Below are 26,664 nucleotides of genomic sequence, written 5' to 3'. Positions count from 1 at the left end.
TTTTATGGGACCGTGGAAATGGTTGGGTGATTTAACGCGTGAATTTGTTATGGCTCTGATTCTTGGAGAAAATTTAGAATTTTTGTGGATCTCTCTAATCAGCAGACGCTCGGCTAAATTTACTTCCTGTTGAAAAATCTCGGCATATTTGAGACTTCTTGGGTTGAAAGATTTTACTTTCTTTTACTTAAAATTGCATAGACATTTTACGGAGAATTTTTTAAAAAGATTACATTGAATTGACCGAATAGAATTGATCAGTGGACGAAATCATTTTATGATAATTCCAATCTTCTCTCTTCTGATGTCTTTTAATGATGTCTTTTTTCGAAATTCACGTCTGATTGTAGGGAATTGCATGAGTGAGTTCATGGGGTTGATAAAGGGTCAATATGAGGCTAAAGAGGAAGGCTTTCAACTTGGGGGTGCGTCTCTTCACACGATGATGACACCTCATGGGCCCGATCTCAAGTGCTTCGAGGGGGCAATCAATGCTCAATTGAAACCCGAGAGAATTGCGGAGGGTACAATGGCTTTCATGTTTGAGACGTCTCTGTGCATGGGTCTGACATCTTGGGCTGCTAGCAGCAACAAATTGGATCCCAACTACTTGGACTGCTGGAGAGGGTTGAAAAAAAATTTCAATGCCACTGGTGGAAGCAAACCGGTTGTCTGATTGCTCCTTTTCATGTTTTTATTTTTTATGGCCCATTGCGAAGGAAAAGAAATGCTGGGGGAATAAAAACCTGCACTCTCAGAAAACTAGTTTTTGAATTTCAGGAGAAGTTGAATTCTTTAGAAATCACCAACTTGGACGGATTTTATTATTCAAAAATAAGGTGACGTCTTGAATATTCAATGAAATAGCGATTTCTAACACTATATCAGCGAAAATCATCGAAACAGTGAGAATTTTAAGTTTTATTCCCGTGAATTCTCAAACTACTGATGATAGTTTATCGAAATATGGATAATTAATCAAATGGTAACAAATATCACTTCCACGTGCGAGCAAAAATTTTTCATATTTGTTTAATAAGTTCTATAAATTTTTGAAGCCTAGAAAAAACGCTGGAAAAATTACTGCACGATCCCGACATTTCGGAGTCATTAAATAATGATAAAATACGAAAACGAGATTTTAATCGGCAGTCTCATTAATAATTTTTCAGAAGGCTAAAAAAAACTGGCGGTTTGGGGGAACGGAGTGGTCAGAACATTCTTAAAAGAAAAATGAATTCCATTTGAAAATGGCGCGTTCGCTTCCAGCGTTCCACGTTTTCACAACCTGAACTAAAATTCTGAAATTCCGCTAGGTGCGCTATAAACGACAATTGGAAGAGTAAATTGTGTTCCTCCACCCAACTGCCTGTAAATGCGTGTTCACATCCGCTACTTATTTGTAATCATCGGTAAGTCCACGAAATGACAATTCTCTCCCCTCGATAATATCGTCGTGCTACCCCTTAACGTCCGGATGAAACCAATTAGTGATTAGTGAAGTTAAATCGAAAGCCAATCGATACCTCGTCATCATGTTAATAAAAGAAGAACCCGTTTGGACTTCTAAAATTGACGCAGGCTTTCATATGTTCCCGGAGCTTGATTCATTCGGTAAGTATTTAATTATTTTCCTGTGTTTACTAACAAATGTCCTCCACCTGCAGCTCTCGATGGAAATTAATCCCCACATTCACCACTTCCTCGGGTGTTACAACATATTTACGAACAAAGTCACAACAAAATGCACGTGCATCACCAACAAAATCATAGCTCATGTACTCCATTACTTCATAATCTATTCCCCTTCCACATACTATGGAATACCTTATCTAGGAAGCGTCCTCAGTAAGGGCCCTGTTTCTACGATTTTTGGTGAATCATTCCCATCATTCCCCAAATCTTTAAAATTCCACTAAATCCCATAAATTTGGTAGAACCTCATCATAAAAAAAACACGGGCACATTGTTCAAACATCGATTTTTTTTTAACTTTAAGAACTTTAAACCGAATTTTGATTCATCGTAATTCATTCATTTATTCAATCAAGTAAATTCATTAAATATTGAATATTAAATTGGATACGAATTCAATACGTGAGTTGTTAATTATTTTAGAGAGGAGTATTTTGAATATATTTTCGTTAATCAGATACGAATTATCAGTTAATGACGAAAATTTTAATTATTGTCGGGCAAATTGAGATGATTATATCGGCAAATGGATTTTTGGGACTATTTTTGGGGGATTGTCGGGCCCACAGACCCCATAGACCCGGAGATATGCGTGTTTGGGCATGAGTGCTTGTTTTGGAGAGCCGGCTATGTCATCAGGTACTTGGTACGAGGAAAACCTGGTGGCATTGGCAGGGTTCATTCTCTCCGGGACGCTCCAGGCTGCCGGTCGTACCGTTCACATAACAAGCGGTTGATAACGCAAACCGGTATTTTTTTTTTCAAAGTTCAAGTCGAAACCTATTTAATTCGCATTTTAATCGGTATTGTTGTTTATTGCCAGTTAATTAAACGATCTCATCTTACTTTTTACCAAAGGTTACAAGTAGATATGAGATTATAAAGCGGTGATTACTTGTGAAATTATTTCGGAGTGATTATGAAGCAGCATCACTGTGTTTTGGATATTTCGGATGAAAATGGATGGCCTTTGGGTAATTTAATAGTTTAAATTAGTCTTAAGGAAAATATGTTTTTATTTTTATTTTCATTTGAGTTTGCGCTTCGAGTGTTATCGAAGAAAAAGTCATTTTGACGATTACCAGGGGTTTTATGCTGAGAGATAAAATTATCGCTCATGCCTCGACGCCCATAATATTTTTTTTTGTCGGTATTATCTATGCGTGTCACAGTCTTAGTTTTTTTTTACAAAATTAAAAAGACAAAAGGATGAGCTCTCCGCGGGAAACATATTTTTCTGGTTAACGCTCAATTATTGGTATTGGTTGGTTGTTAAATGTCTGGTTCTGTGAATGGTTATCGAAGGGGAATCGTGCAAGACAGGTGAATCTACTGAAGATAGGGAACAAATAAAATAGAGAACGAGTGATAAACACAACTGGTGAGCTAGGAAATGCAAATAGTATGGAATGGATCGAGACCTTCCAATATTTCTCTAACCAATACCTATATCGATATGGGTTATTTTAATACCGATCTTGAAATCTATCTTCGATCTATTAATAACAATCGTCTTCTAATTCACGGTTTACTTTTTAAAAAAAACCACGTGGACACGTGAGAACGGAAACGGAAAATAATATTTTGCTGACAGAAATAATATTACTGGAGTGACGTTGGTGATTTCAATCACTAATTAATTACCGATTTTTTGTTTTATATGAAAAATGAGTGAATGATGAAGAGAAAAAATTCAGGTGCGTGAAATTGTCGGGGAAGCCATGACACGGCGAACTCTTCAGCCCTAGGCTTCGCGCAAGGTTCATTGACACGAGAGTTACCGGCCTCGACGCTGACTCCTTACATTCTCCCCACTACAATTATCACCAAAAAAAATTTTCTCCTGCAACTTAAAACGCACTCGTAAATTGAAATTCGTTCTGCAATCAATTCTGAAATATGCAAATATTTGGACTGCACGTTTTGTTGAAAAAAAATATAGATTAAAACTCATACTTACATTATTTATTTATATTTTAGATGATGATTGTCCACTGCCAGCGGACGACTTCCTCGAGGCCCTGAGTTCAGAGCTGGAGATCCCTCTGCTCCTCAACGGCGAGGGATCCCCTGATCACGATGAGAGCCCCGATGAGATAATGAAAAATGCCTCAGTCGATCCATTGCCAAATTTCGATAAATTTGGGCTGAATTTCAATGACCTCGAGAGCGTATTCGCCACCATAAATGATCCCAATTCTGAGGCTATTCGCATCAAGAGAGAACCACATGCAGCTTTATATCCACCATCGCCAAGTCCAAGTCACTCGGAGTCAAGTTTATCCGAATGGCCGAATGATTTCCCGACGAGTGTCAAATTGACCCTGGAAACACCACCAATATCTCCACCTCAGAATGAGTCTCCACCGGTCTCGCCCCTTCCAAACATCGCGTCACCGATTCTCCAACCGATTAAACTCATCCCAGTCCCGACGACTGATGAATCTCAACCGCAAATCATCCCCCAGCAGCCGCCAAAGTTCGTTCTCGCAAAAAATCCAGCGAAAAGGGTCTGTGTTACGCCAAATGCCGAGCAACCGAAGAAAATGATTGTCCTGAGTGCCCAGGACTTTGCAGCCCTCACGAAGAAATTCAAGCAGGCAGGAACGACGGCTCCACCCCTGAAGATTCAGACCGTGAAGACGCGACAATTAATTGAGCCTCAAAAATCTCAAATCGAAATTCCCAAGCCTCAAAACTACACAGCAATCGACGACACGAGCCAAGTGAAAGTGATCAAGGCATTTCCACAAATTAAAATCACCAAGCAAGAGCCAGTGATGATAAAGAATGAAAGTGTGAGCATGCCACCGATTCTTATAAAAAGCGAGATCCCCCAGGAGTCGATGAATTTTGCAGCTCGTCAGGAGTGCGAGATAAAGGCCCTGAAACGGCAGCAGAGGATGATTAAAAATCGAGAGTCCGCCTGTCTATCTCGGAAGAAGAAAAAGGAGTATGTGAATTCGCTGGAGAATCAAATATCAGAGCTCCAGGAGGAGAACAACAATCTGAAGCTCGAGAATGCGATGCTGAGGCAACGGCTGAGCTCTCTAGAGGGCTCGTCACTTGCTACTGATGGCAAGAGCAACATCAAGTTGAATGTCAACAGAAAAAACACAGCCATCGCCCTGGCGATGGTCTTCATGATTTCTCTCAACATGATGCCAAGTAATTTATTCTCTCTGGAGCATAAGTCCGACACTCTCCTCTCCAAAGACATTCCACTGTCATTGCCCAATGTTCGACACGGGAGATCCCTCCTCTGGAAGCCAGAGGACCCCGAGGACAACCTGGAGCCCAATAAAACAGTCAATCATCCGATGTGTCCCATGTACATTAACCAGACAGAGTCTATCAGACTCAATTACGAGCTCAGAGAATGGATTTGGAGAAGCTCTGATAAGGAAAATTATAAGGAGCATGTGGCTAGACAGGATTCTAGGATAAATTCACCCCTTGGGAAGATGCTCCTTCCCAAGAAGAAAGGTTTAGAGAAAATTGCTGATAAGATGAAAATTCCTCCCCAGAGAAATGAAACCGAATCAACCATGAATGCTGTGGAGGTGTTTTCACCGACACTCAAAGATCATGCGACTCTTTTTGACGCTCTCAGGAGGAGGGATGATACATTCTACGTCGTCTGGTTCAGTGGAGAGCACCTCCTGCTGCCTGCCTTGGTCCAGAATAAAACGGTCAGACCCAGGATGTCACTTGTATTTCCTGGTGTACCTGTTAATAAATCCATCACTTCGCCACCCCATCATATTACTATGATGCAGATTGATTGTGAAGTCACTGATACACAGCTGGTGCACCTCAGGGAGTCTGTTATACCGAAGCATTGGAGAAAAAATCAGGGAAAGGAGAGCAATACCGAGAGAACCATAAATAAGACAAAGGAATTCAGTAAACCGTATTTTTTGAAGGCAAAAAAGGACGCCTTTGCCAATCAACAGCCTTACTTTCTTAATGAAAAATTTAATGATTATAATGTTAATGGAGATTTGTCACAGGTGAACAACTCCAAGGGGAGCTATCCGGAGAAGAAGTTGAGTGAGAATTTGCAACCTTAATGGGAAATTAAATGAAAGACTCTATTGGAGTCGCTTTAGGACTCAAAAATGAAGGTAATTCAGTAGTTTAGGGTGATCGGATATTATGAGATCAGTGCAATTGTACCGATAAGGATAAGTTTTTTCACTTTGCTGCCAAATTTATCATGAATTTAATGATAATCCTAGCGATAAAGTGTAATCATGACTGATGAAGGCGTAAAAATGGTAGATTTATATTACTCTGTGGGCGTAATTAAGGTTTAAGTAAACAAGTGCAAATAACGTGATACGATGTACATAATACGTTTCTAGGTGTTTACTTAGCGTAAGGCAAATTCATTGTATAATTTAAGTGCATTTTTTTTATGCACCGCTTGCATCACGCTACAATTTTTTTAATTAAGATTGTCTTAGACATTATCTTTACATTACAAATTGCAGTGTCTTGTGTGTTTGTTTTACATGAGGGATGGAGGAGGATAAAATTAATTTTTTTCGTCATTTTTAACTGCATTTTTAAAGTACAGTTTATCCTCACCTTTCCTGATAGATGATAAGTGAAATGTACCAGTATTGAAGGTTTCAGAGACATAATAACAAATGAATTTATTACAAAATAAAACAAATTGTGCACAACTTGTAAATGCCAAATTGTCAACGCAGGATTCATTTTAAATCAGGAGTTGAGCTTCCCAGGTACGTTTGTAAATCGGTAATTGTCGATTTTATGAGTTTCGCCTTTATCGTGGGCCTTCCGAGACGTTTGTGAGCAGTATATCGGTGGCAACCACCGAAGGAGTAATAGTAATCTCCACCTGGAATTTTTCAACGACTTTATCGAATAAAAAATGCAAATCGTCAGAAGACAAGTAGAATTACTGGTTTTTTAATTATAGATTCATCTCGGAAGTCGTCGATGTATCGACTCAATATTTTCTTCTCGTCCCTTCGCGAATCGTTTGGTATTTTTGTCTAGTCTCAATATATTTTGAGATTAATCGATGTTTGATGAGGCTAAAAAATTTTTTTAGACTTTTGCCTTTTTCAATTAGCTATTGAGATGATTAACCTTCTCGTCCAGTAATCCACAGGACATCGATCGGTGGTACCAGGTCGACAGTCTCGGGATCTTGAATCGTCTCCATCAGGCCTTTGACCTTGGTTTCGTTCACTTCAGGTGGTATCGGCCGTATCAATACGTTCATTGGTATATCGTACACATCAGCAGTATTACTCGAGTGAATACTTGTTGAATCATGTGCTCTCATTTTTAATCGCTTAAAGCAAAGAATTAGTCATACCGGTATTAAGTAATTGAGCAAACATAATGAGAGATGCAGGAATGAGTCCGGTGATTGTGTAAATTTAGGAAAATATTGCCACTTACTCGATAAAAGGTGTGCAGTCCGCTTCTGTTTAATTTTTTAATGTTTTGCATCGTCCACAATCTCTATGAGCCACTCGAGTGGCGAGGGGAGGGGGACTATTATTCATGTCACAAGGTTAAACTTGACCAATCGGGAGGCGAGGTTTGAGTAAAGGTGAATTGAATATTCAAGGTGTTAAATTATATTCTGTTTTATCGTTGATTGTGCAAAAAATCAATGACATCTTGGGCAAGAGATTTATATAATTTTGATTGGGGAGAATTCGATTGCGATAGTACTAGCGGCTTTCCAGCGTCTCCACTTTTCGTTATTGATTCGTGCAGCGGGAATTTTTGAAGAAGATTTATCCCTGCAAATTTTTAATCAATCTCATTAGGAAATTGTTCTTCTCATTGTTTTTCAGTTCAGCTGTGGAATTTACCATTTGATTATTAATTCATCTCGAAGCTGATATGCTTAATGCGAAAATTGTGAAGGCCATTTCAACAGCTGACATAATTTTACATATTATGACATTTGACATTGTATGACATAATGTGAAAATATGTAACAAAATTCAAAAAATGAATTGAATCTTTTGGTTCTAAGAAGTTATACATGGCGATTACCTAATTCTAGAGCTAATGCTTCAGTCCCCTCTCCAAACAAGGGAACGTCATGATGACATTGTGGACAGGAAATAGTACTCATGTTCTCAACGAGACCAACAATAGGTACATTGAGCTTTTGGAACATTTTAGCCCCTCGTCTGGCGACGTCTGATGAGGCTTTCTGAGGAGTTGTGACGATCAGAACTCCACTCACTGGAATATTCTGGATTAATGATAGGAGAGTGTCTCCTGTTCCTGGGGGAGTGTCAACGATTAAATAGTCCAGAGGCCCCCAGGCGACTTGACGAAGAAGTTTGTCTAAGGCACTCATCACCATCAGCCCTCGCCAGATCACTGGGGATTTCTCGTTCACCAGGAAACCCATGGACATGCACTTGACTCCGTAATTAACGAGGGGCTCCATCAGCCTCTGGTCATTCAGAAGGGGCTCCTGATGAAGATTCATCATGAGGGGAATCGTGGGGCCAAATACATCGGCATCCAGGAGTCCCACCTGTTTTCCTGGATCCACGACTTTCAAGGCTGTTGCTAGGTTTACGCTTGTTGTGGATTTTCCCACTCCTCCTTTTCCTGAGGCAACAATCAGGATTTGTTTTACTCCTTCGATCGGTTTTTGCTTTGGAAGACCTCTTCCCATTATTTCTCGCTTTCTCTCATCTTCGGTTCTCATCGGTTTCGATGATAACTCACACTGAGACCCAACAAGAAAATTATTAATCTCAAAAAAGATTCATAAATAATAAAAAATGAATTGAATGCTGGAAGCACTAACTTTAACTTTTCAATTACTCACCACTATTATTTCCCTGTAAATTTTTTGGGAATGCCTCAACAATTTGGGGAACGCTATCATCGTATTCTATTTTCTAAGTGAAAAATTAAAGTGACTTCATACAATTTTTCAATTTCAGTGAATATCAATTTCGAAACGCAGAAAATAACATTCATTGGTGGCATTTCCAATTCGCGAAAATTCATCAGAAAATCCACGTGTCGTCTACTTGACTCATGAAAACCCCTTGACATGAGACTCGTCATTCGGATGTGTTGGATGTGGGTTTTTTTTTACCGAAAGTTTTTATGAATTCAACATAAATAAATATGTGACAGTAAGAAAATTTTTTTTCACCTAATCTCAATAATCTTCTTTGCAAAACACCGTCGATTCCCAACACCTGCATTTTGTGGATTTTGCGTTTATTATTTGCTCACAGAATGACGTTTAATGCCCCTCAAATATTGGTTAACCTATAATCACAAAATAACGTCCCTGAACCTGATAAATTGTCTCACATTGTTGTCTGATGAAATCTCCAGGCAATATTTCAAGTCTGATGGGGTAAAATGGTGAAATAGTGCTTTTGAAATATTTGCAGGGAAGCAAGGAACCAGTAATAATCGGGGGTTACGCAGAATATGGGCCTAAACGCCGCAGTCCAAGCGCTGAAGTGAGTCCATTGTATTAATAAATAGTTCATCCCAAAGAAATGACAATAATTATAATCTCTCAGGAAAGCTGAACCTTTAAAAGACAAGGTTCAACGGTACAAGGATTTGCTAACCGACAACGATGCTTGGGTGTGCCAGCAGCAGCTTCAGAAGATCTACCAGCAGGTGTTGATTCTGGACCTTGAGTATGCCCTCGACAAGAAGGTGGAGCAGGAGCTCTGGAACCTGGGATTCAAGAACTACATAGTTCTCCTCCAGAATCAGGCTAAAGATCGAAAGAGTCCAAAACGTTTAGAGTCTCAGGCACTGCTGAGCTGGTACCTGGAGGCCGCCTCTGGCTTTTATCTGACTCTTCTCCAGGAAATTTGCACAGCATTCGACCTAGACCTTCCATTTCGTCGCAAGGGATATATATATGGCTGTATTTCCCCTTGGAAAGCCATCGAGAACCTCTCGACACCCCACAAATCTTCTTGTTTCTACGCCTGTCAGTACTGTCTCGTTCACCTGGGGGACATCGCCAGATACAGAAACCAAAATCGTCAGGCTGAATTATTTTACAGACATGCTGTCTTTCTGTCACCCTCCAGTGGACAGCCTTACAACCAATTGGCACTTCTCGAGGCATCCAGGGGCGACAAATTGGGAACAGTATTTCATTACGTTCGTTCTGTTGCTGTCAAACATCCTTTTCCAGTTGCCACTTCCAACTTGGCAAAGACACTGTCATCAGCCCTCAATGATCATCCATTTACCACCAGTGGAAAGGCAAAATTAAATTCCCAGGAGTACACATCACTCTTCCTGAAACTCCAGGGTATTCTCCAGACACTTGGTGACCTACAACTGGCTAAAGTCTACGTTAAAATTCTGTCTGACACTTTGACAGCTCTCGTGGCGACTGAGAGCTTTACCTCGTGGAGGCTCATCCAGATGCTGATCATTAATATGTACTCGCTGTATCATACTGCTGGTCATACTTTCGAGGGTCACATGGATCTGATGAAAGTCGACCAGCTGTCCCCTGACGAACAGACAGCCAGAAATTGCATTCTCGATTTAATCGCTGCTAGTCTCTCAGCTCTACTGCTACCAGTTTACACACTTAAAAATTCTTACATCGAGTACTTTGCTCTACCGAGCATTAAACTCCTTCTGGAATGGATCTGCCAGCAACCGATGATCCTCGAGGACATTACTTTTTCCTCGAGGCTCCAGATCTGGCCCAGTTTGTGTGTATTGCTGAATGGATTGCAGAATGGGATCAGTGATTTCGATGAAGAAAACTTCACCAAGACTCCACTCCCTGAGGATCGTGATCTCCAGGGATTTTTACCTCTGGAAAAAACCTTCGACTCACTGAGATTCTGTAATAACGACCTGGAGGGTGATATCATCTCCATAAACAAACTCAGAGCTGTGAGAATTATCAATTTGGGGAGACGTCTGGCTCAGTGTCAGGTTAACGGAAGAACTCTGCTGAATGTCACTTGCATGGACAACAACAAAATTAAATTTACATGTGTGTCAGATGCCTCTGGACCTAGCAACGAGCTTATGAAGGAGTTAGAAGAATTGAGTCTCAATAAAGAGAGACAGATCAGTTTTACTGCCAGTCCTGTTCCCTCAGAGTCAGCAAGCAGCAAAGGCTCGTCAGAGGCAGAAATCACTGAGCAATCTTCCTTTGCGCAATCTACATTCGCGAAGAAAGTTGGAATTTTGAAGTCTCAAGGAGTTGTAGAACGAAATCGAGACGTATGCAATCCGATTAATTACGAAGGTCAGAACAATTCCAATGAAATGAATGGTGCCTTGACAAGAAAGACTCGACAGAATATCGCAATGCAGGCTATCATGAGACGAGTTGAGAACGAGCAGAAGCAGGTGACCTTCAAAAATGTATCACCCATGAGTGTTGAAGAGTTAGAGGTGAAGAAAAATCTGGAGCCTGATTACTTCAACAGTTTGAAAACGTTTGAAACTCCAACGGCTGTGAGGAATCCACAGCCTCCAACATTGCCACCGGTACCAATTCCTCCAATAGAAACTCAACATCCAGTCCAGTGTTTTCAGGGTGATCAGAAGAGTCTTCAGCCCCAATTTCGTGCCTCTGAATTCACTACAGGGCAGCTCGATAAGAACTTTGGCTTCAACGTGATGCCCCACGTACCTCAATTTCCTCCGAGGCAATTTAACCTGCAGCAGGTGGTGACGAATATCCAAGGGCCACCACTGGCAAAACCATCTCCTAGTAATGTCTCTCATCCCAGCATGATGATGAATCTTCAGAGCCATCCACAGGAAATACCGCACCCCGGCTTTTTCGAGAGGAATCTTCACCAGCAGAGTGTACCGGTGGGAATGGACGTCATCTCCTTGGGGAATTATCAGAAAAATGGTAAAGGATTTCAGGTGGACATGCCGTATTTCAAACCAGGACAGATGGAACAATTCCAGCAAAAACCACTTCACATTAACGATTCGGCAGTTCTCCAGCAACCCAATTACCAGATGTACCGAAGTCACGAGGTGGACTACAATCCCTGGAAGGACCCCCAGCCCCCACCACCTCCAATGTCCTGGTGGGGTAGCACTGACAAGGATAAACCAGAGAGAGATGCCTTCCAGAGCTGGGTAAATCCTCCAGTGGTACGAAATCAGCTGTCAATGGCTGACAATTACTACGAGAAGAGTCAAATCGAGGAGAGCCGAGGCTGCGACATTGAGCAGATGAAGAGACCTGTCAATACCCCGAACACATACTCATTGTTCAGTGAAAATTCCTGGGGAGCAGCTGTTCAAAGCTCGAACCTTGCTTTAGATCAACCAAAACCTCGATTGAGTCAACAGTCCCTGTGGTCCGGACCTGGCCCATCACCTCTGGAGCGTCTCCTCGAGCAACAAAAATCATTACGAGAAGGTGGCACTTGAAGGAAACTTTGATATATCCTGAGGATACTGGGTTATAAAGTTAAAAAAAATAATAAGACGAAAAAAAATGCAAAAAAATTACCACTAAAGATTCTGATTCTATTAATTACAAATTAATGCCGATAGCTAGGCAACGATCGACGTGGAGAGAACGGATAGAGGCAAAATTATAATTACATAACTAATGGGTGTTGGTGACTTAGAGGATGAGACGTAATGACTTGAGTGGAACAATATTAATGTGAAAACAATGGCGCCAGGCATCGAGATCCAACCGAGTTAATCTGGGTGAGAAAAAAAAAATAAATAAAAAATCTCGGTAAATACGAAAATATAGTGATAACTATGAAAAGTGCACTTGATACAGTCCATCACCATCTCAATGCACAATACCTCTTAAGTTCAGTCGAGGCTGCTTGAAAATAAATGAGAGGATATCGATGATGGTAAATATATGTGAAGAATAAAGGAAAAGAAAAAGCGCTGGAGCAGAATCATATTAAAACGTCAGAGCCAGTCCCCTTTTTGGTTGGCCCCTCCCTTCTATTACCTACACTTGGAGTAACATTCTATCAACTCAGAACAAAGCGTCTCAAGCGGCTGGAGACTCAAGCCTATTGTTTAGTTTCTTTAAGTTAAAACTGCAAGAAACGTGAAATAATTGGGTTTTGCTTGGCAAATAAAATGGTTTTGTTTGGTTGATCGTCGGTGGTACGTGCCACTGGGGTAAACAATTTATATTAAACAACAAATCATGCATATGATGTAACACGACAGTTGATTGTATTTGTCATAGATTAAATTAAGTAGAATGCATTTGGAGTGATATTAACTGAAATCATGGTAAATATATATACATTGCGTTGAACGTGCTGAGCTTATTCTATTCCTGAATGTTATTTTTGACTCCTTTGACGGAATATTTTACCAACGAGTTGGTGACTCGATTGCGACTGACCTGGGACGTATTATCCATTCTCCCCCTCTCTGGATTTTCTAAGCCAACTACCAAATGAGATCAACAACACCCAATCCCTGCTAAAAGTTGGTCGTTTAGTTCAAATGTGTTTCCTTTCCAATTTTAACACAAAGGACGTGTCCACGAATATTTCCGTTGGGCGAGACAAATAACGAGTTCGAAGTGGATATCATCAGCTCTACCATTTCCTTCATCAGGAAAAACAGAACTATTTCCTTTTTTTTTAATTCATTTTATCATTTTATTTGCATTTCTATATGTTTAGAAACTCCAAAATTATGGAGACATTTCCAAATGAAAATGATTTTATGATTTTCCGGAGAAAATTTTGCATGAATTAATTTTGAATTTTTGTCTATTGTTTTCAGAGCTTTCTAGGAAAATATTCATTCACTCTGAAATGTACTCCAAAATTACTCTATTTACATAGCTTTCTCTGAAAATTTTTCTGTGAAAATAGTCGTAATAGAAGAATCGTTTGTAAATTATTCTTTAAGTTTTCTTGTATTTCTAAATGTAATCAGAATTGATTCCACTTTGTTTAAGATCAGGAAGTAAATAGAGCTCTTCTACAAAATTGATTTTCTTCATCAGTGTATTCTTCCGAATGGTAACACAAAGGATGAACCCCAAATATTCCCCTCCGACAAGAAAAACATTAACAGTCGAGCGTGTAACACCAGAGCTTTCCTTAATCACGAAGAACAAAAATACATATTAGCTTTTCCGATACGACGGAAAACATCTGCAGTTTGACTCGATACACATCTGGATATAACATCCCCGTTATCAGCTAATTCTTCGACATCTCCGACAACAAATCTATTTAAACCTCAATCATTCCATTCCGCCGATCTTATTATTGACGACATGCAACAAACAATCCCATGTAAAAATTCATCGATACCATTCCATTATCCTCTGCTCCTCGATAATCATGCGAGAATATATCTCCACCTCCAGCCGTCTCAACATCTCTAAACATGAAAAAAGAGCAATAAATAAAAATAAAATAATCGCTCCTAGATTTTTACCCGTGCAGTTGAATGCACTCTTTATCTGTTTCATAAAGCAATCTCGACTGTTCAATGACAATATTACCTCTCGGTCTTTAGCCATCGGTTGGAAACCCTTCGAAATATAACTGTAGTATCAATTTTTCTCAGTTTTTTTTTTTTTTTGCCACTGAGAGAGAGAGAATGAGAGAGACACCCGATGTTTTGATGATAGAAACCGAAGGTGGGGTGAAACGAGAAAAGCAAGCCTCTGCCTGCATCCACAGGTTCTCGCACGGTCAAACAAAGAAAGTCGTGAATCTCGTACTATTCTGCTCCAATCCAAACGACTCAAAAATCACTAATGACCCCCCTATTTATCACGAGGATTAATCACCCTTGCATTTGTCCCCAAGCTATTCACCAATTTATGTGCAATAACGGAAATGCAGGGAATAAAGAAGCAAATGAAAATTGAAATACGAGTGTATTTGACGTTCCGGCAGAACCATCGACTCGTGTCGCACAGCTGACAGGGCGAGTGGTGGGGGGTGAAACATCAGGGGGGAGAGGGAGTCGGGTAGAAAGCGACAAAGACAGCGGGAGTGCTCATGGGAATATATATATATATATATAGCAACGAGAGAAGGGACACAAAGGAAAAAAGGACAAATAAAGAACTGAGATTCAACAAAGGAAAATAGACGAAAACCTCTACCCATTTTCTCCCATAATCTCTTTGTCTTGTTCTCTTTCCTGTCCTTTTTTTGTCATGTGGTAAATACAATTCAATTTTTATCCTCCCACCCCTCGATTTAGTACAGATAATTTAACGTTACTCAATATTATTCAACGTGAAAAAAAAAATTGAGGAAAATTTAAACAAAAATTCCTCTTATGCTTCCTCGACAGAAAAGTTAATGCAGATTTCTCGTGTTTTCTGTTACGTTGTAAAGCGCACAGTGAGACGTGAAGCCCAGTAGGGGGTACAGCGTTTCGATACACACTTGCAAAACGCACACAAAGAGTCTAAAAAAAAGCATGTTAAGTTAAAAGGAAGAAAAAAAAAAAAAGCCGGTGAGCGGAGAAGGACAGATGGGGTGAGTGAGAGAGAGGGAATGGGAGAAGTTTGCGATGGATTGAAGTACAACATCGGATGAAACAAAGAAGCCCAGTGTGTGTGGACACCCGGCGGCAACGAATCCGCGCTTCGTTTCCTCTCTATCCCCTCCTCTGACCTTCTCCACCCGCTTGTCCCCTCGCCCTCCTCATCCCCATCTCCATCGCAGTTCCCGTCCCCGTCCCCATCCCCGTTCCCCGTTCTCCTCGTCCATCAAACTCGTATGTCCCTGTTCTACAATCATCATGATAATAATGCAGGAAAAAAAAAAATAATGAATCCCACAATTTGAACTAGAAGTTTCATCATTTTTTTTTTCTTCCCTCTTTCATTCGAAAAATGAGAAATCATCGTGGGGTAAACAAGCAACATGTTAATGTGATTATCAGCGAGTTTGTATGAGAGAGATGAAGATTGACTAAATGTGGAGGTTGGGGTGGATGGGGAGGATGGGGAGGATGGGGTGGTTAGGGTGGTTAGAGAAAAAGGGGGTGAAAGGAGGGGTGGACCGAGGGGAAAAGGAGTATAATCTAGTGGTGCTGTTGTGTCACAGAAAACCGGTAGCGGCTCCGAACTGATGGACGTGTCCATGTAGGCCGAGTTGCCAGGGGGGGCAAAGGGGGCAAAGGGGGAATTGTGAGGGGGTAGGAGAAGGTGGGACGCGAGGGGAAGGTTTTTTTCTTCTCCCTTTGTCCCTATGCGCCCCTCGTCTACACTAGCGGTCAGGAAGAGCCGATGTTGGCCGAGTGGCGCGACCGACCCTAGCCGATGCCGGCTCCGAGCGAGACATCACGTAGCCGGTGTTGCTAGGTGCTTCGGTGGGGTTGCCCCAATGGCTAATGGTGGGGGCAAAGGATATATAAAGGGTCTCAGCTCCAGCCGGCGAATCAGTTGATTGAGAAAGCAGGAGTACGCGTCACGCACTCTCAATTCCCCATTATTCCAACAATAAAGAGCCGGCTTTGTTTAATTATTTGGCATTTACTCGGGGAAGATAATCCAGGGCTTTATTTCATCAGTCTCTGTGCTTCGATTCATTCGAGTGACAATCGGTTATCTGCGGGTTTTTCTTTTATTTATTTGTTTTCTTTTTTTTTTTGACGTACCGGTGCTTTTGTGATTTCGTAAGACAATGGAGGTTTTACCGTGCCCAGTTAATGTCAATTTCAGTAACAGTAGAGGTAAGTTTCGAGTCTTCTTCTTTCTCTTTTGCAGTTTTTTTTTTTCAGTATTTTTTAGCGAGGGGGAGGGGGTTCGGTGAAAATTCAAGGACAGCGCAGGACAAAGGAAGCAGCTGATTGAGAGTATCTTAATCAGCTGTTTAACTTGAGTATAGAGTTTTTGGGGTGATTTTTGGTGGTTGGGAGGTTGAGGGGGAAATTGAGGGGATGAGTGATAATTGGGTATTTAGTTTTATTGGAGAATTGGAGGATTGAAGAGTTAAGTACTTCTTATGCTCTATTCCCCCCCCGGTCCCCTCCATTCGCATCGGAACCCGGGTGGTTCGTTCGTGTGAGCACGGACATGCACGAACACGCAGAAACTCGTCGAGTAGTTGCATCATCTCTTCCCCTCCACCAGTCGCTCTCTATTTAAAACTTTGATTAGTGGATTCTGAGCTGTAATTTGAATTCAAGGTTTAGAAAAAAAATATTGAGAAAGGTTTTTTTTTTTCTTTTCATGTGCAGCTGGATATGTGACTGACGAATTGGATGGTGCCTGTCAGGCACTGGCCAAGAGGCTCGAGGTCGAACTACGGGCTGCTAAACATGCCCAGTTGACGTGCGGTGAGGTATTGTTACCGGCTGATCTCCTACCCAGAATAGCCAAAGATGTTCTGACAATGGCAGAAAATGAACCCTGCGGTCTCAGGTGAGCTGAGATTTCAATTTTCTATTCGGATTTTCCGGCGGAACGACGTGAGCCTGAATAATCGGATTATTCGGGCTCACGGAATCCGATGCAAATCGATATTATTCAGGCATTTGCATTCCAATTATTGGATTATTGTTTAACTCACATTCTCGAGGAAATTTATTACTCGTGAATATTTTGTTATAAATGTTTTCGGTGAATATTTCGAAAATATTTTTTGAACTCAAGAAGATGATGAAATTTGTCGAAATTTTTCTGTAGGACTTACTCTAGTGTTTTTGTTTTGATTCCGTGGTTTCAATTAATTAATTGATAAATATTGGTGAAAAATTGATGGGGAATTTAATTAAATTTTCTTTTTCATTTATTTGTAGAGGATGTACACTGTTTATCAACTTCGAAACGGATAGCATGTGTCGGAGACTATCGAGAATACAGTGCGATCCCAACACAGTGTCGACATTCGAACTCTATTTAACTCTGAAACAGGACCACACATCGTGGCACATACTCCTGCCGCAATTTCTCAAGTGAGTTTAAACGTCAGAACTCGGGGAAAAAAATGTTAATGGCTAGTTAACGCTCAATGCTAATGGCTCAATGTTATCCCTTTTTCAGAAATCTCACTCGTGGTGGAACGATAATGATCAGTCGTGATTTCACTCTGGAAAAGAAAAAACTCTACAGATCATATCAGCAGGAGCACTGAAGTAACTATCGCAGTTGAAAAACACAAGTATTTGAAAAGAAAAAATAAAATATGGTTCGTCCTTGTTTTAACCATAAAAACAACAAAGTACGATGGCTGATCAGTGGTATTGTCTATCCAGTGACTCATCGAGACAGCATGTGAGACTCAGCATTTCAATTTTGAAATGATAAAGAGGGAATATGTAAGTTTGATTATTCAGTCATCATTCGTTTTTGAAATATCGTTTATATTCGGTGAATCAAACGATGAGAAACTTGTGAAAGGGAAGGGAAAGTTAATCAGCGAGATATTAGAGGGAGAGATATTTCAATGTTTGATGATAATATTTCGTGCCTCGAATTCATTTTATTTATTTTTTAATGTTAGTTTGAGGAAAAAGAGAAGTACATTGTGATAGCAATTTGAATGAGGGAGGAAAAATACAAATTTTATGTAGTCATAGTCAGTTTGCTCTTCTACGAAGGGTTATATATCATCATTGATAAAGCCTCAATGAGACTTGTAAAAAATTATAATTATTATTATGGTAATAAAAACGAGAAAAATCATTTGCCACGTGATATTCAAGTGTTTGGTGAGGAAAAATTGCATTTGCTAATTGATGAAAGTTTTATCGCATGGAGGCAAATAAATCCACATGTTTTCATGAAAGATTAAGGAGCAGTTATTTGCAGAACATGAGCAACGATGTATTTACATTAGATATACCAATACACCAATATTCATGAGGAAGTTACTGCACACCACTGAATGTGCATATATTACTCTCAGTTGCTAAACACTCATTCATCCTTTCAAGATAACGAAAATCAATATTTTTTTCATCATTTCAGTTGATCTGCAGTTTTTCTTTTATTATCTCGTTAATGGATTTTTTTTTTTTACTATTTTTGTACTTAGATAAATTGACACTCGAACTGCATTTTTTTGCAACGTTTTGCCATAAAATTGCACGGTTAGGGGAAAGAGATATTGGAAGGAATTTATCATTTCTTTTCGGTTCATTTATTTAGTTCGGTGTTTGGAGTATCAACGAACGTGGCAATTGAAAAATAAAAAAAAACAATGAGTTCATTTCGTTCTATATCACTTGAAAATGAACATAAGTTATGCCAAATTGAATTGGTGGTTTTTTTGTGATATTACCTAAATGGAAAAAAAAACAAAAGAATAAAATTTATGGAATAAATGTAATTGCGTGATGATTGATAAAAGTTTTAAGTTGATTGATGTGCCGTGATGATAAAGTACATGCAAACTCAAGTCAGCAGATTGATATTAAGAGGAGAATTTAATGAATTTAGTTATCTCGAGGGATTTAATCTGGGGCAGGAACGCACAGGCAATCGAGAATTGCATACTTTGTCAAAATGAATCATCCAATATTTGCATTGATAAGTTTTTTGACTTGTAAAGAATAAATGCATGTGATCTTCATTAATGAATAAGTAGTGGTTAGACAGAGTATAAAAGAAAAATGCTATGATTACGTTATATTTTATACTGAGTTGAAGAATATTATGGAGTCAAGAAAACTAAAAAAAAAATGATATAAGAATATGTATTTAATTTTTTCACATTATTCATAATCAATTGAATATATTCGTCCGAGTAATTAGACAGTTTTGTTTATAAAACTTAACTGATAAACAAATGAATCTTTGTATCATACATATCCCACCGATGTTACACTCGTAATTGTCTGTACATAATCGTCATCACAAATTCATCTCTACATTAACGTTTTTTTAAGCATTTGTTACTATCCCAAGTATTGAAACAATAGAGTAATCGCAATAAATTCATGACAGTATTGTTTATATTTCGCACCAAGCTTATAGTTAACTGAATAATCTATCAGAGCAGACGTTTGCCACAGGCAAAAGTAAAACCAACAAATTAAATGAGTAAATAAAAAAAATATTAAGAATCGTAAACAATTTATTACAATGTAATAATTATCGACTTTTGCAATATATATTTTGTATTATGTACTACACCACTATGTGATGCTATTTTTAATTCGTAATGTTCACTTGTAGGAACTTTCAAGTGCTGAAAGATATCTGATGAATAAATTTTGTTTATTATACTGAGAAAAATAAATGTCTTTTGTGTAATAAAAAAAAAGTTCTCGTGAGCTCATTCCCTACATTATACCAACGATAACAATAAAATAGTAAAAGTACAACAGCAGTGAAGATGGAGGAGAGAGACAAGAGTAGTAGAAAAATGACATAAAACGAATGTGTAAAAAAACATCGGGAAAACCGGTTTAGAGAGTTGAAGACTGGTTGCAAGAGTGCGATGGAACCGGGCGCGGCTCCAATCGCATCAATAATATATTCTCTTCAATTTTTATTCTCTACCCATTTCCACTTCATACATATGGAGGAGTTTCTAAAAATATATCTCTGCATTATCACTTTATTAATCGCTTGGCATTTTTTCTAACAATTCAATGAGTTTTTCAGCCATTTCTATTCGCGTTTGACTACCCGAAGGCACTGAGCATTCGGCTAACATTATTTTCAAATCTGGGTAACCACTTGAAATATCTTTTGGCACATCGTGGAGGAAACCACCGGAGATTGTCTCTGTACTAGATTCAGGGGACAGTATATGCTGTTGGAAAATTAAAAATACCAATTAAATTCACTGAGAGGCCGTTCGAGATTCTACTCGGCATTTTTACCTTGCACACTGTGTAGTAATTGTGATCGCTTATTCTGTGACTGCAGATGTCTATAGGAGAGAAAACAAAACAATTCTTGCACTCTATCGTGTCCGCTGATTCATGCAATTCCCCGAAATATTCCGGTTTATCTAGATAATCCAAAAACAAACGAAAAAAATTAAAATTATATCGATGATATTAATAAATTAATCGCGAAGAAAAAAGCTGCACTATATTAATGTTCATGATCTGACCCCACAATAGCCTAGTGAATGAGGAAATGTATTAATAAAAAATCTCTGACATCGAGACATTCTCTTAAAGTAGCTCTACTCCCCTCCCGAACTATACTGCGCCTAATTTAATTAATATTTTTAATTTTGCCAAATAAATTCTAGTAAATACTGACTCCAAATAATTTTTTTGAGATTCCAGAAGGATAATTAAATAAGAAAAAAATACAATCTTAAATATAATCTATTCTAGCTGTTTTGAATGTTGAAATTTACCGCAAGATAAGAGCTACATTAAAAAGAATAATGACTTGAGAATAACATGCACCATTTGAAAAGTCGTTCCTCTGGACCACAATGACGTGCTCGAGGTCGATAAATATGGGTTTATACTCTTCATTAACAGCAATATTATCCGGTGACATGTCAGTGAGATAATAAGAGAAGTTGGGATCACGAAATGTCAGCATTTGCACGGCTTTGAGCAATCCAAGTGCGATTTTAGCCCTGAGAAGCCAGGGAGCATGATAATAAGCCGGCAATGAGAGACCAACGTATTCCTCGATAACTATTCTCCCACAGGCTCCATAGTACCGAGGCACTGGCCAGCCCTCGCCAGCTCGCAGTATCTAATTACATATTTCAATGTTCAATTACCATTGAATTATCATTGATCCTTCATTCCCAATCATTTACTTTATTCAATACCTCGAGGATTATTGGCTCGGGATTCAAACGAACGAGGGTCCAGAGATTGATGTCATTAAAATACCTCGACGACTTCCTGAGTTTGTCAAAAAAATGTGTACTCCTCGGATTAGGGCATATTATCAATCCACTCGTGTCGTCACTGATGAAATCAGAGGAAACATCGTCCAAGACACGTGAGAAATAATCAATACTATGAGCATACTCATTGTTATACTTTCTGTGTACGCAACAATTCAAGCCCTCTTTGCATATCATTTCGTCGAAGGCTGATAGTTCCTCGTACTGTGCTAATTTTTTAACGACTATCTTTTTATTATTCAATTCACCGAAGAATACGTTTTTCGAGGGGAGAATGTGGGACATTGTTGTATGAAAGTCGAATGGCTTGATTTTTATGTTTTCTTCGAGGAGAGTACAGGCTGATGACCCGAAGCAAGCTGGGCATTTATCGTAATCTGTCATAGAATTAACACATGGCCACAAACGATTTTTTAATAAATTTATAATTAATAAAAACAGCAGGAAAACTATCAATTTTCTACGGAACTTTAATATTTTTTTTAAACACATCTTCAATTTTTGTGGGTTAGGTGGAGTTAGAGGGCGCTGGAGTCAGAATTCCGATTTTTTTTTTATTAAAAAACGCTTGATATCAATCAGTTGCGAGTTTTCAATAATACAATTGTCAATAATTGAAGGGTTGTCAGCAATTAAAAACGCAAATGGACAATTCCGAGCGGCCTGTCACGATGGATTACCATGGGATTCTCTTAAAACTCACAACTGCAGGTGAGTAAATCCAGTAATGCAATAACCAAGGTTACATTTTTTATATTTTTTTAGAATGTCAGAACGTTTGAATTACCTGATTTGCATGTATGACATGTATTTGTTTTCAGAGTGTATGAACCAGACATTTACTTTACTCCCCGAAGAGTCCCAGAAGAAGATCGAGGACTGCTGCAACGAAGCAAAAGACGAATCTGTCAGTTGTAAATATTTAAAAACAATCCTTCACGTTCTCGAAGGCCTCTACAAAGATGTTCTGTCCAAAAGTGAAACATTCATGAGTGTTAACGAGTACAGATGTGTAAAAACAGCGATTGAACATGTTATTTCCACTGGAATCTTCCCCTGTTTGATCCCAGATATTTCTAGGGAACTCAAAACACTGTATCCACCGGCCTTGAATATCCAGGAGAAGTTAAATGATTTTATTAAATACGAGAGATTATCGACAACAGTGAGAGCTGTTCTGGGGATGTTCTCAGAGATTTCGTTGAGACCAGCAATTTTAACTCAATTGGGGCCCATCCTGGGAGGCCTTGTCCAGTTGGCCCATGCCCCTCTCATGAAGCCAAAGCCCCTGGAGAGTCAGAGTTCTGGGTTTCAGATGTCCCCTGAGCTCTACGAAAAATTGGTGCAAGAGCAGGCGGAGTTCAAGGGAATCCTCGTGGAGACGATAAATAATTGCCCTCAATCTGCTGTTATCAAGGAGTTGATGGTTCTCCTGGGGCTCCAGAGAATTCCACAGTGGGTCAAGAAGAACGTTAGACTGTACTTAATTCAATTGATAATGCAACCAACAGGGGTTTATGCCTTGATAACAGTCACCTGTCAGGATGCTGTTGACGTTGGTATCCACTGGGACAGGTTGGGGACAATATCCAAGCTCATAGCCATGAATCATGGAAATAATCCTGAGGAATATTATTCCACTGTCTGCTCTCAGCTTCTGGAACTTTTGTCGTGCACTACTGTGAGGAACTCCCCAGAGATAGCCAGAACCTGCATAAAGGCGATTCACGAGGTTCATCCTGAGGTCTGCAGGGAGAAAATAATCAACAAAATCTGTGAACCACTGCTGATTACCCGGGGCTCATCTGATATTCGATTAGCTCCCAGGACAGAGACTGAAGTATCTGAATGCTTGGAAAACCTGAGGAAATTATTTGTCTCGACTGACGCGAAATTCAAGTCTTTACCTGTGGATTTAATTTCCGCGACAGCTGTTCCTTTATTCTGTATGTATAAAAGGACTTGGGAGAGCCCTTGTATACTCAGACTCAAGTCGAAGGAATTACTGTTGAATCTCTTGAACTCTGGTTGTTTGAGGGATAAATTATTTTCTGCTTTCCTTGGACACGATAACTCCGGATATTTTGGAGTAAAATTGAAGTTTCAATTCGGCCCCTCCGGTGGTCTAGAAACCACGGGAGAAGTTGACGACATTAATCCAGAGGACTCAGCAGACTGCCTCCTTGATTTAGTTAAAAATTTTCATGATCTACCCTGGCATTTATTTAATTATGCTCAGGACTTTTTCTGCCAGAGTAAAAAACGAGGGACAAATGTTCTGGATCAATTGGAGAGTCAGCTGGTGGTGATGAAGCTGCTATTAACTCTGGCCAACTGCAAAACTGTACAGGAGCGTCAGCTCAGGCATCCAGAGCATCTGATCAAGTTCATCACAGAATTATTCGAGGAATCTGTAGTTTCTGGTGATGAGGAAGATCACGTGGATATTTTGTACGTTAGTCTAATGCTGATAAAAGAGATGGTTACAGAAAGAAAGAAGCCGAAAGAGTGGAGCTGGACACCTTTTGAGGATTTATCTAGATTTTTGAGGGAAAAGCTCATCACCTGGGAATGCCCCCAGAATCTTAAATCCCTCGTCGAAGAGGTTCAAAGAATTATCAAACAGAGAGGAGTTTCTCCTCGATTTGAAGACCTCAGTGTTGATGATAAAAAGGAAACTGCGTTTGACGAGGCTTTGAAGGACCTGGCAGATCCATTACTGCCAGTCAGAGCCCATGGACTTATCACTCTCACTAAATTAATCGAGACATCTAGCTCTACAGTAACTGGAAAATCAGATCTCCTGGTTTATTTGTTCCAGCAAAATCTCAAGGACGAGGATTCCTTCATATACTTGGCAGCAATCAATGGTCTCTGTGCACTGGCACTGAAATTTCCCCAGAAGGTAATTGAAATTTTAATCCACGAGTTCACAGATATGACAAGAGACACAGATTCTGCTGCAGTGGCACCTGAAAACCGAGCAAAACTTGGGGAAATTCTCGTGAAGACCACTCGACTCCTGGGGGAGATGGCTCCAGCCTACAAAAATGTTCTTATAAATGGTTTTCTCACAGCAATACGTGACTCAGACCCAATGGTTCGTGCTTCAAGTCTCTCGTGTCTCGGCGAACTCTGCACAGTTCTCGGATTCGCTCTGGGTAATGCTGTAATTGAAGTTCTCTATTGCATCGGGTGTATCATTGAAACAGACAAATTCCCTGAATGTCGACGGGCTGCTGTTCTAGTGGTGACTTTACTCATTCGCGGTCTTGGTAAAGATGTATTGATAAATGTGGGGAGTCAGCTTTTGCCTGTTTATCGTGCCCTCAAGCACCTCAGGGATAATGACAGTGATTCTGTTTTAAGGCTTCATGCACAATTAGCCCTGGAGGAGCTCAATGACATCGTAAAGGGCGTTCTATTCGAAGAACCTCGTCTCGAGAGGAATATTCTACTGCTGAGATGAGAGAATTGTCTGTTGCGTCTCGTAAAAATGAAGTATTTTCGTATTCGTCGAGTATAAAAAAAATCGAATTTTTTGTTAATAAAACTCAGTGATATTTTCTTAACATTTGTGAATGGATTCATCATTGTTGATCAATTATTCGACACCTGCGTCACTCAATAGATTGCATAACAATAACAATTGAAAATACTCTTCCTGAAAGCGGTTGGACCAGCGATTACAGGAAAGTCGTATCTTCTGTGAAAAATCCAGCGATTCTTATGCACTCTCTTTTGAGACAGGCGTAGAGTCGCTGAGGTTGGGGTGTAGACGAAGGCGAGGGCCTCGGTGTTACTATTCGCAGAAGAAATTCCTTACAAGAGGGCTCAGGGAATGTCTTCTGACTGCCATCCGCCTGGTGCTTGGTGGTCGATGACATCGAGTTTGCCATGTGTCCAGCCTGAACAAAATTAGGTATTAAACCCTTTACATTACTCTCGCAGGATTATTCTACCTTCTGTGCATCCCTGAACATCACTGATATCCGCGAGCCAACGTAACCCCTCGCTCCACCAGGTACCATCACCTCCTTTTCCCTCATCAGATGAGTAATGAAGGATGTCATTTCCTTCGAGTGATCGTCTCCACAGAGCTTGTGCTGGAGAGAATGTATCTGGGCAATCAGGGCTTCCACACCTTCAATATCTTTTGCTATCTCCTAATCCAAAAAATTCATAAAATAAAATATTATTTTTTAAATTTAACTACAATAATTCCTCCGCGAAATGATTGATTGAAAAAAAATGACAGAAAAAAACAAGGTGATATTTTTTTAATGGGATTTTTTATGATTGCTTGTTGAGAACAGATTACCTCATACAATTGCATCTTCTGTTGAATGGGCTTGGTGGCATATTGGAGTTTATTGAGAATACCCTGCGTGACATCAGGTAAATTCGGTAGGGAAGGAGTTTTCTGCTGACTTAGAGTGAAGAGTGCAGCGTGAGTGAGGGCTGGGAGGAGCAACTGGGCAATTTGACCGAGACGCTTTGATGCTAAATAGTGGATAGCCTTCTCAGCCTCTCGAGTATCATCGAACAGACGTTTTTGCCGGTGGGCTGGAACTGGTTGTGCCGAGGCCCATGTCGTCGCCCACGGGTTATTTTCAATTTTCATTCGAGGGGATAAATACCCTGAAACCATAATTCATTTATACAAACGTCCTTCACCAGGCAACAAGTCTCCTTCGATTTTTATACCTAAAACTAGGAAGCCGCACTGATATACATCCCAATTATTTATCCTTTTATCGTCATATATTTATTATTAATATATTATTATTAATAAATAATTGCATCTTGATAAATTTAACGAATATAATAGTAATTCATTTTTTATATGAGTGTTCTTGCTGTCGAGTTTATGATCTTGAATTTTGTATGAAAACTCGTGGGATTCATTATTATGTTAAGAGTGTAGTGGTGTCTTATAATTCATTATAGAATATAATTGGTTCACCTGCAGTTTGACCCCATTCGTCGACACCTTCCATCTCAACCCAGTCTCTAGGTGAATACCATCGAATGAAATCTCCCAATTCTGATCCAGGATTCGCTGCCTGCAAGTAAAATTTAATTTTTTTTTCTCATCGTATAGAATTTCTAATGTGTAAAAACAAGAAGGGGTTTAAGAAATTGGGGCAAAAGG

At 39.6% G+C, this 26,664-nt stretch overlaps 8 protein-coding genes across 11 annotated transcripts; 4 read left to right on the top strand and 4 right to left on the bottom strand.

Moving 5' to 3' along the window:
• Positions 1-675: 675 nt before the first annotated feature.
• Positions 676-6,394, top strand: Atf6 (bZIP_ATF6 domain-containing protein ATf6). Of its 2 annotated transcripts, none has more exons than XM_011315846.1 (2): positions 676-1,614; positions 3,676-6,394. In XM_011315846.1, the coding sequence occupies exons 1-2, from the start codon at positions 1,536-1,538 to the stop codon at positions 5,766-5,768; spliced, it is 2,172 nt and encodes a 723-aa protein (XP_011314148.1). In that variant the 5' UTR covers positions 676-1,535; the 3' UTR covers positions 5,769-6,394. The 2 variants fall into 2 exon arrangements, with proteins under 2 accessions (XP_011314148.1, XP_011314149.1); XM_011315847.1 differs by lacking the exon at positions 676-1,614 and adding an exon at positions 2,272-2,669.
• Positions 6,342-7,274, bottom strand: Srx (Sulfiredoxin). Its single transcript, XM_011315848.1, has 3 exons — positions 7,138-7,274; positions 6,820-7,027; positions 6,342-6,565 (listed from the first exon to the last, which is right to left on the bottom strand). The coding sequence occupies exons 1-3, from the start codon at positions 7,186-7,188 to the stop codon at positions 6,417-6,419; spliced, it is 408 nt and encodes a 135-aa protein (XP_011314150.1). The 5' UTR covers positions 7,189-7,274; the 3' UTR covers positions 6,342-6,416.
• A 38-nt stretch (positions 7,275-7,312) lies between these two features.
• On the bottom strand, positions 7,313-8,707 carry Nubpl (NUBP iron-sulfur cluster assembly factor, mitochondrial). The gene is made up of 3 exons (XM_011315840.1): positions 8,543-8,707; positions 7,747-8,440; positions 7,313-7,487 (listed from the first exon to the last, which is right to left on the bottom strand). Exons 1-3 carry the CDS (start codon positions 8,600-8,602, stop codon positions 7,330-7,332), a joined length of 912 nt encoding a protein of 303 aa, XP_011314142.1. The 5' UTR covers positions 8,603-8,707; the 3' UTR covers positions 7,313-7,329.
• A 69-nt stretch (positions 8,708-8,776) lies between these two features.
• On the top strand, positions 8,777-12,997 carry LOC105273414 (protein SMG7). 2 transcript variants are annotated; one of them, XM_011315837.1, is made up of 3 exons: positions 8,777-8,858; positions 9,126-9,197; positions 9,261-12,997. In XM_011315837.1, exons 2-3 carry the CDS (start codon positions 9,166-9,168, stop codon positions 12,127-12,129), a joined length of 2,901 nt encoding a protein of 966 aa, XP_011314139.1. In that variant the 5' UTR covers positions 8,777-8,858; positions 9,126-9,165; the 3' UTR covers positions 12,130-12,997. The 2 variants fall into 2 exon arrangements, with proteins under 2 accessions (XP_011314139.1, XP_011314140.1); XM_011315838.1 differs by having other exon boundaries at positions 8,782-8,858; positions 9,106-9,197.
• A 3,126-nt stretch (positions 12,998-16,123) lies between these two features.
• LOC105273411 (protein charybde-like) lies at positions 16,124-18,973 on the top strand. The gene is made up of 4 exons (XM_011315833.1): positions 16,124-16,404; positions 16,912-17,095; positions 17,473-17,628; positions 17,717-18,973. The coding sequence occupies exons 1-4, from the start codon at positions 16,356-16,358 to the stop codon at positions 17,805-17,807; spliced, it is 480 nt and encodes a 159-aa protein (XP_011314135.1). The 5' UTR covers positions 16,124-16,355; the 3' UTR covers positions 17,808-18,973.
• On the bottom strand, positions 18,682-21,983 carry LOC105273412 (deleted in autism protein 1 homolog). Its single transcript, XM_011315834.1, has 4 exons — positions 21,429-21,983; positions 21,049-21,349; positions 20,506-20,636; positions 18,682-20,435 (listed from the first exon to the last, which is right to left on the bottom strand). Exons 1-4 carry the CDS (start codon positions 21,891-21,893, stop codon positions 20,241-20,243), a joined length of 1,092 nt encoding a protein of 363 aa, XP_011314136.1. The 5' UTR covers positions 21,894-21,983; the 3' UTR covers positions 18,682-20,240.
• Tango6 (transport and golgi organization 6) lies at positions 21,525-25,081 on the top strand. Of its 2 annotated transcripts, XM_011315836.1 has the most exons (3): positions 21,525-21,604; positions 22,130-22,220; positions 22,331-25,081. In XM_011315836.1, the coding sequence occupies exons 2-3, from the start codon at positions 22,154-22,156 to the stop codon at positions 24,976-24,978; spliced, it is 2,715 nt and encodes a 904-aa protein (XP_011314138.1). In that variant the 5' UTR covers positions 21,525-21,604; positions 22,130-22,153; the 3' UTR covers positions 24,979-25,081. The 2 variants fall into 2 exon arrangements, with proteins under 2 accessions (XP_011314138.1, XP_011314137.1); XM_011315835.1 differs by lacking the exon at positions 21,525-21,604 and having other exon boundaries at positions 22,057-22,220.
• A 2-nt stretch (positions 25,082-25,083) lies between these two features.
• LOC105273410 (RAB3 GTPase activating protein subunit 1) lies at positions 25,084-26,576 on the bottom strand. Its single transcript, XM_011315832.1, has 4 exons — positions 26,476-26,576; positions 25,831-26,150; positions 25,472-25,675; positions 25,084-25,417 (listed from the first exon to the last, which is right to left on the bottom strand). Exons 1-4 carry the CDS (start codon positions 26,507-26,509, stop codon positions 25,196-25,198), a joined length of 780 nt encoding a protein of 259 aa, XP_011314134.1. The 5' UTR covers positions 26,510-26,576; the 3' UTR covers positions 25,084-25,195.
• Between the last annotated feature and the right edge of the window lie 88 nt (positions 26,577-26,664).

This window comes from Fopius arisanus, unplaced genomic scaffold (genome assembly GCF_000806365.1).
Source record: "Fopius arisanus strain USDA-PBARC FA_bdor unplaced genomic scaffold, ASM80636v1 scaffold00005, whole genome shotgun sequence".
NCBI lineage: Eukaryota > Metazoa > Arthropoda > Insecta > Hymenoptera > Braconidae > Fopius > Fopius arisanus.
This window is presented reverse-complemented; position numbering and strand designations above follow the sequence as displayed.

What these genes read in the sequence shown, in the direction of transcription:
- Atf6 (XM_011315846.1), top strand. Translation starts at nt 1,536, where the DNA reads ATGTTAATAAAAGAAGAACCCGTTTGGACTTCTAAAATTGACGCAGGC. An exon ending in CCCGGAGCTTGATTCATTCG is followed by an intron (nt 1,615 to 3,675) that starts GTAAGTATTTAA and finishes TTTATATTTTAG; the next exon opens with ATGATGATTGTCCACTGCCA.
- Srx (XM_011315848.1), bottom strand. Translation starts at nt 7,188, where the DNA reads ATGCAAAACATTAAAAAATTAAACAGAAGCGGACTGCACACCTTTTAT. An exon ending in GACTGCACACCTTTTATCGA is followed by an intron (nt 7,028 to 7,137) that starts GTAAGTGGCAAT and finishes CTTTGCTTTAAG; the next exon opens with CGATTAAAAATGAGAGCACA. An exon ending in GTGGATTACTGGACGAGAAG is followed by an intron (nt 6,566 to 6,819) that starts GTTAATCATCTC and finishes GAAAAATTCCAG; the next exon opens with GTGGAGATTACTATTACTCC.
- Nubpl (XM_011315840.1), bottom strand. Translation starts at nt 8,602, where the DNA reads ATGATAGCGTTCCCCAAATTGTTGAGGCATTCCCAAAAAATTTACAGG. An exon ending in TTTACAGGGAAATAATAGTG is followed by an intron (nt 8,441 to 8,542) that starts GTGAGTAATTGA and finishes GTTGGGTCTCAG; the next exon opens with TGTGAGTTATCATCGAAACC. An exon ending in AGCATTAGCTCTAGAATTAG is followed by an intron (nt 7,488 to 7,746) that starts GTAATCGCCATG and finishes AAAAATTTGCAG; the next exon opens with GGATAAATCTTCTTCAAAAA.
- LOC105273414 (XM_011315837.1), top strand. Translation starts at nt 9,166, where the DNA reads ATGGGCCTAAACGCCGCAGTCCAAGCGCTGAA. An exon ending in GCCGCAGTCCAAGCGCTGAA is followed by an intron (nt 9,198 to 9,260) that starts GTGAGTCCATTG and finishes ATAATCTCTCAG; the next exon opens with GAAAGCTGAACCTTTAAAAG.
- LOC105273411 (XM_011315833.1), top strand. Translation starts at nt 16,356, where the DNA reads ATGGAGGTTTTACCGTGCCCAGTTAATGTCAATTTCAGTAACAGTAGA. An exon ending in CAATTTCAGTAACAGTAGAG is followed by an intron (nt 16,405 to 16,911) that starts GTAAGTTTCGAG and finishes TTTCATGTGCAG; the next exon opens with CTGGATATGTGACTGACGAA. An exon ending in AATGAACCCTGCGGTCTCAG is followed by an intron (nt 17,096 to 17,472) that starts GTGAGCTGAGAT and finishes ATTTATTTGTAG; the next exon opens with AGGATGTACACTGTTTATCA.
- LOC105273412 (XM_011315834.1), bottom strand. Translation starts at nt 21,893, where the DNA reads ATGACAGATTACGATAAATGCCCAGCTTGCTTCGGGTCATCAGCCTGT. An exon ending in GAGGAACGACTTTTCAAATG is followed by an intron (nt 20,637 to 21,048) that starts GTGCATGTTATT and finishes TGGATTATCTAG; the next exon opens with ATAAACCGGAATATTTCGGG. An exon ending in ATTACTACACAGTGTGCAAG is followed by an intron (nt 20,436 to 20,505) that starts GTAAAAATGCCG and finishes ATTTTCCAACAG; the next exon opens with CATATACTGTCCCCTGAATC.
- Tango6 (XM_011315836.1), top strand. Translation starts at nt 22,154, where the DNA reads ATGGACAATTCCGAGCGGCCTGTCACGATGGATTACCATGGGATTCTC. An exon ending in CTTAAAACTCACAACTGCAG is followed by an intron (nt 22,221 to 22,330) that starts GTGAGTAAATCC and finishes ATTTGTTTTCAG; the next exon opens with AGTGTATGAACCAGACATTT.
- LOC105273410 (XM_011315832.1), bottom strand. Translation starts at nt 26,509, where the DNA reads ATGGAAGGTGTCGACGAATGGGGTCAAACTGCAG. An exon ending in CGAATGGGGTCAAACTGCAG is followed by an intron (nt 26,151 to 26,475) that starts GTGAACCAATTA and finishes TTATGGTTTCAG; the next exon opens with GGTATTTATCCCCTCGAATG. An exon ending in TGTTCAGGGATGCACAGAAG is followed by an intron (nt 25,418 to 25,471) that starts GTAGAATAATCC and finishes AATTTTGTTCAG; the next exon opens with GCTGGACACATGGCAAACTC.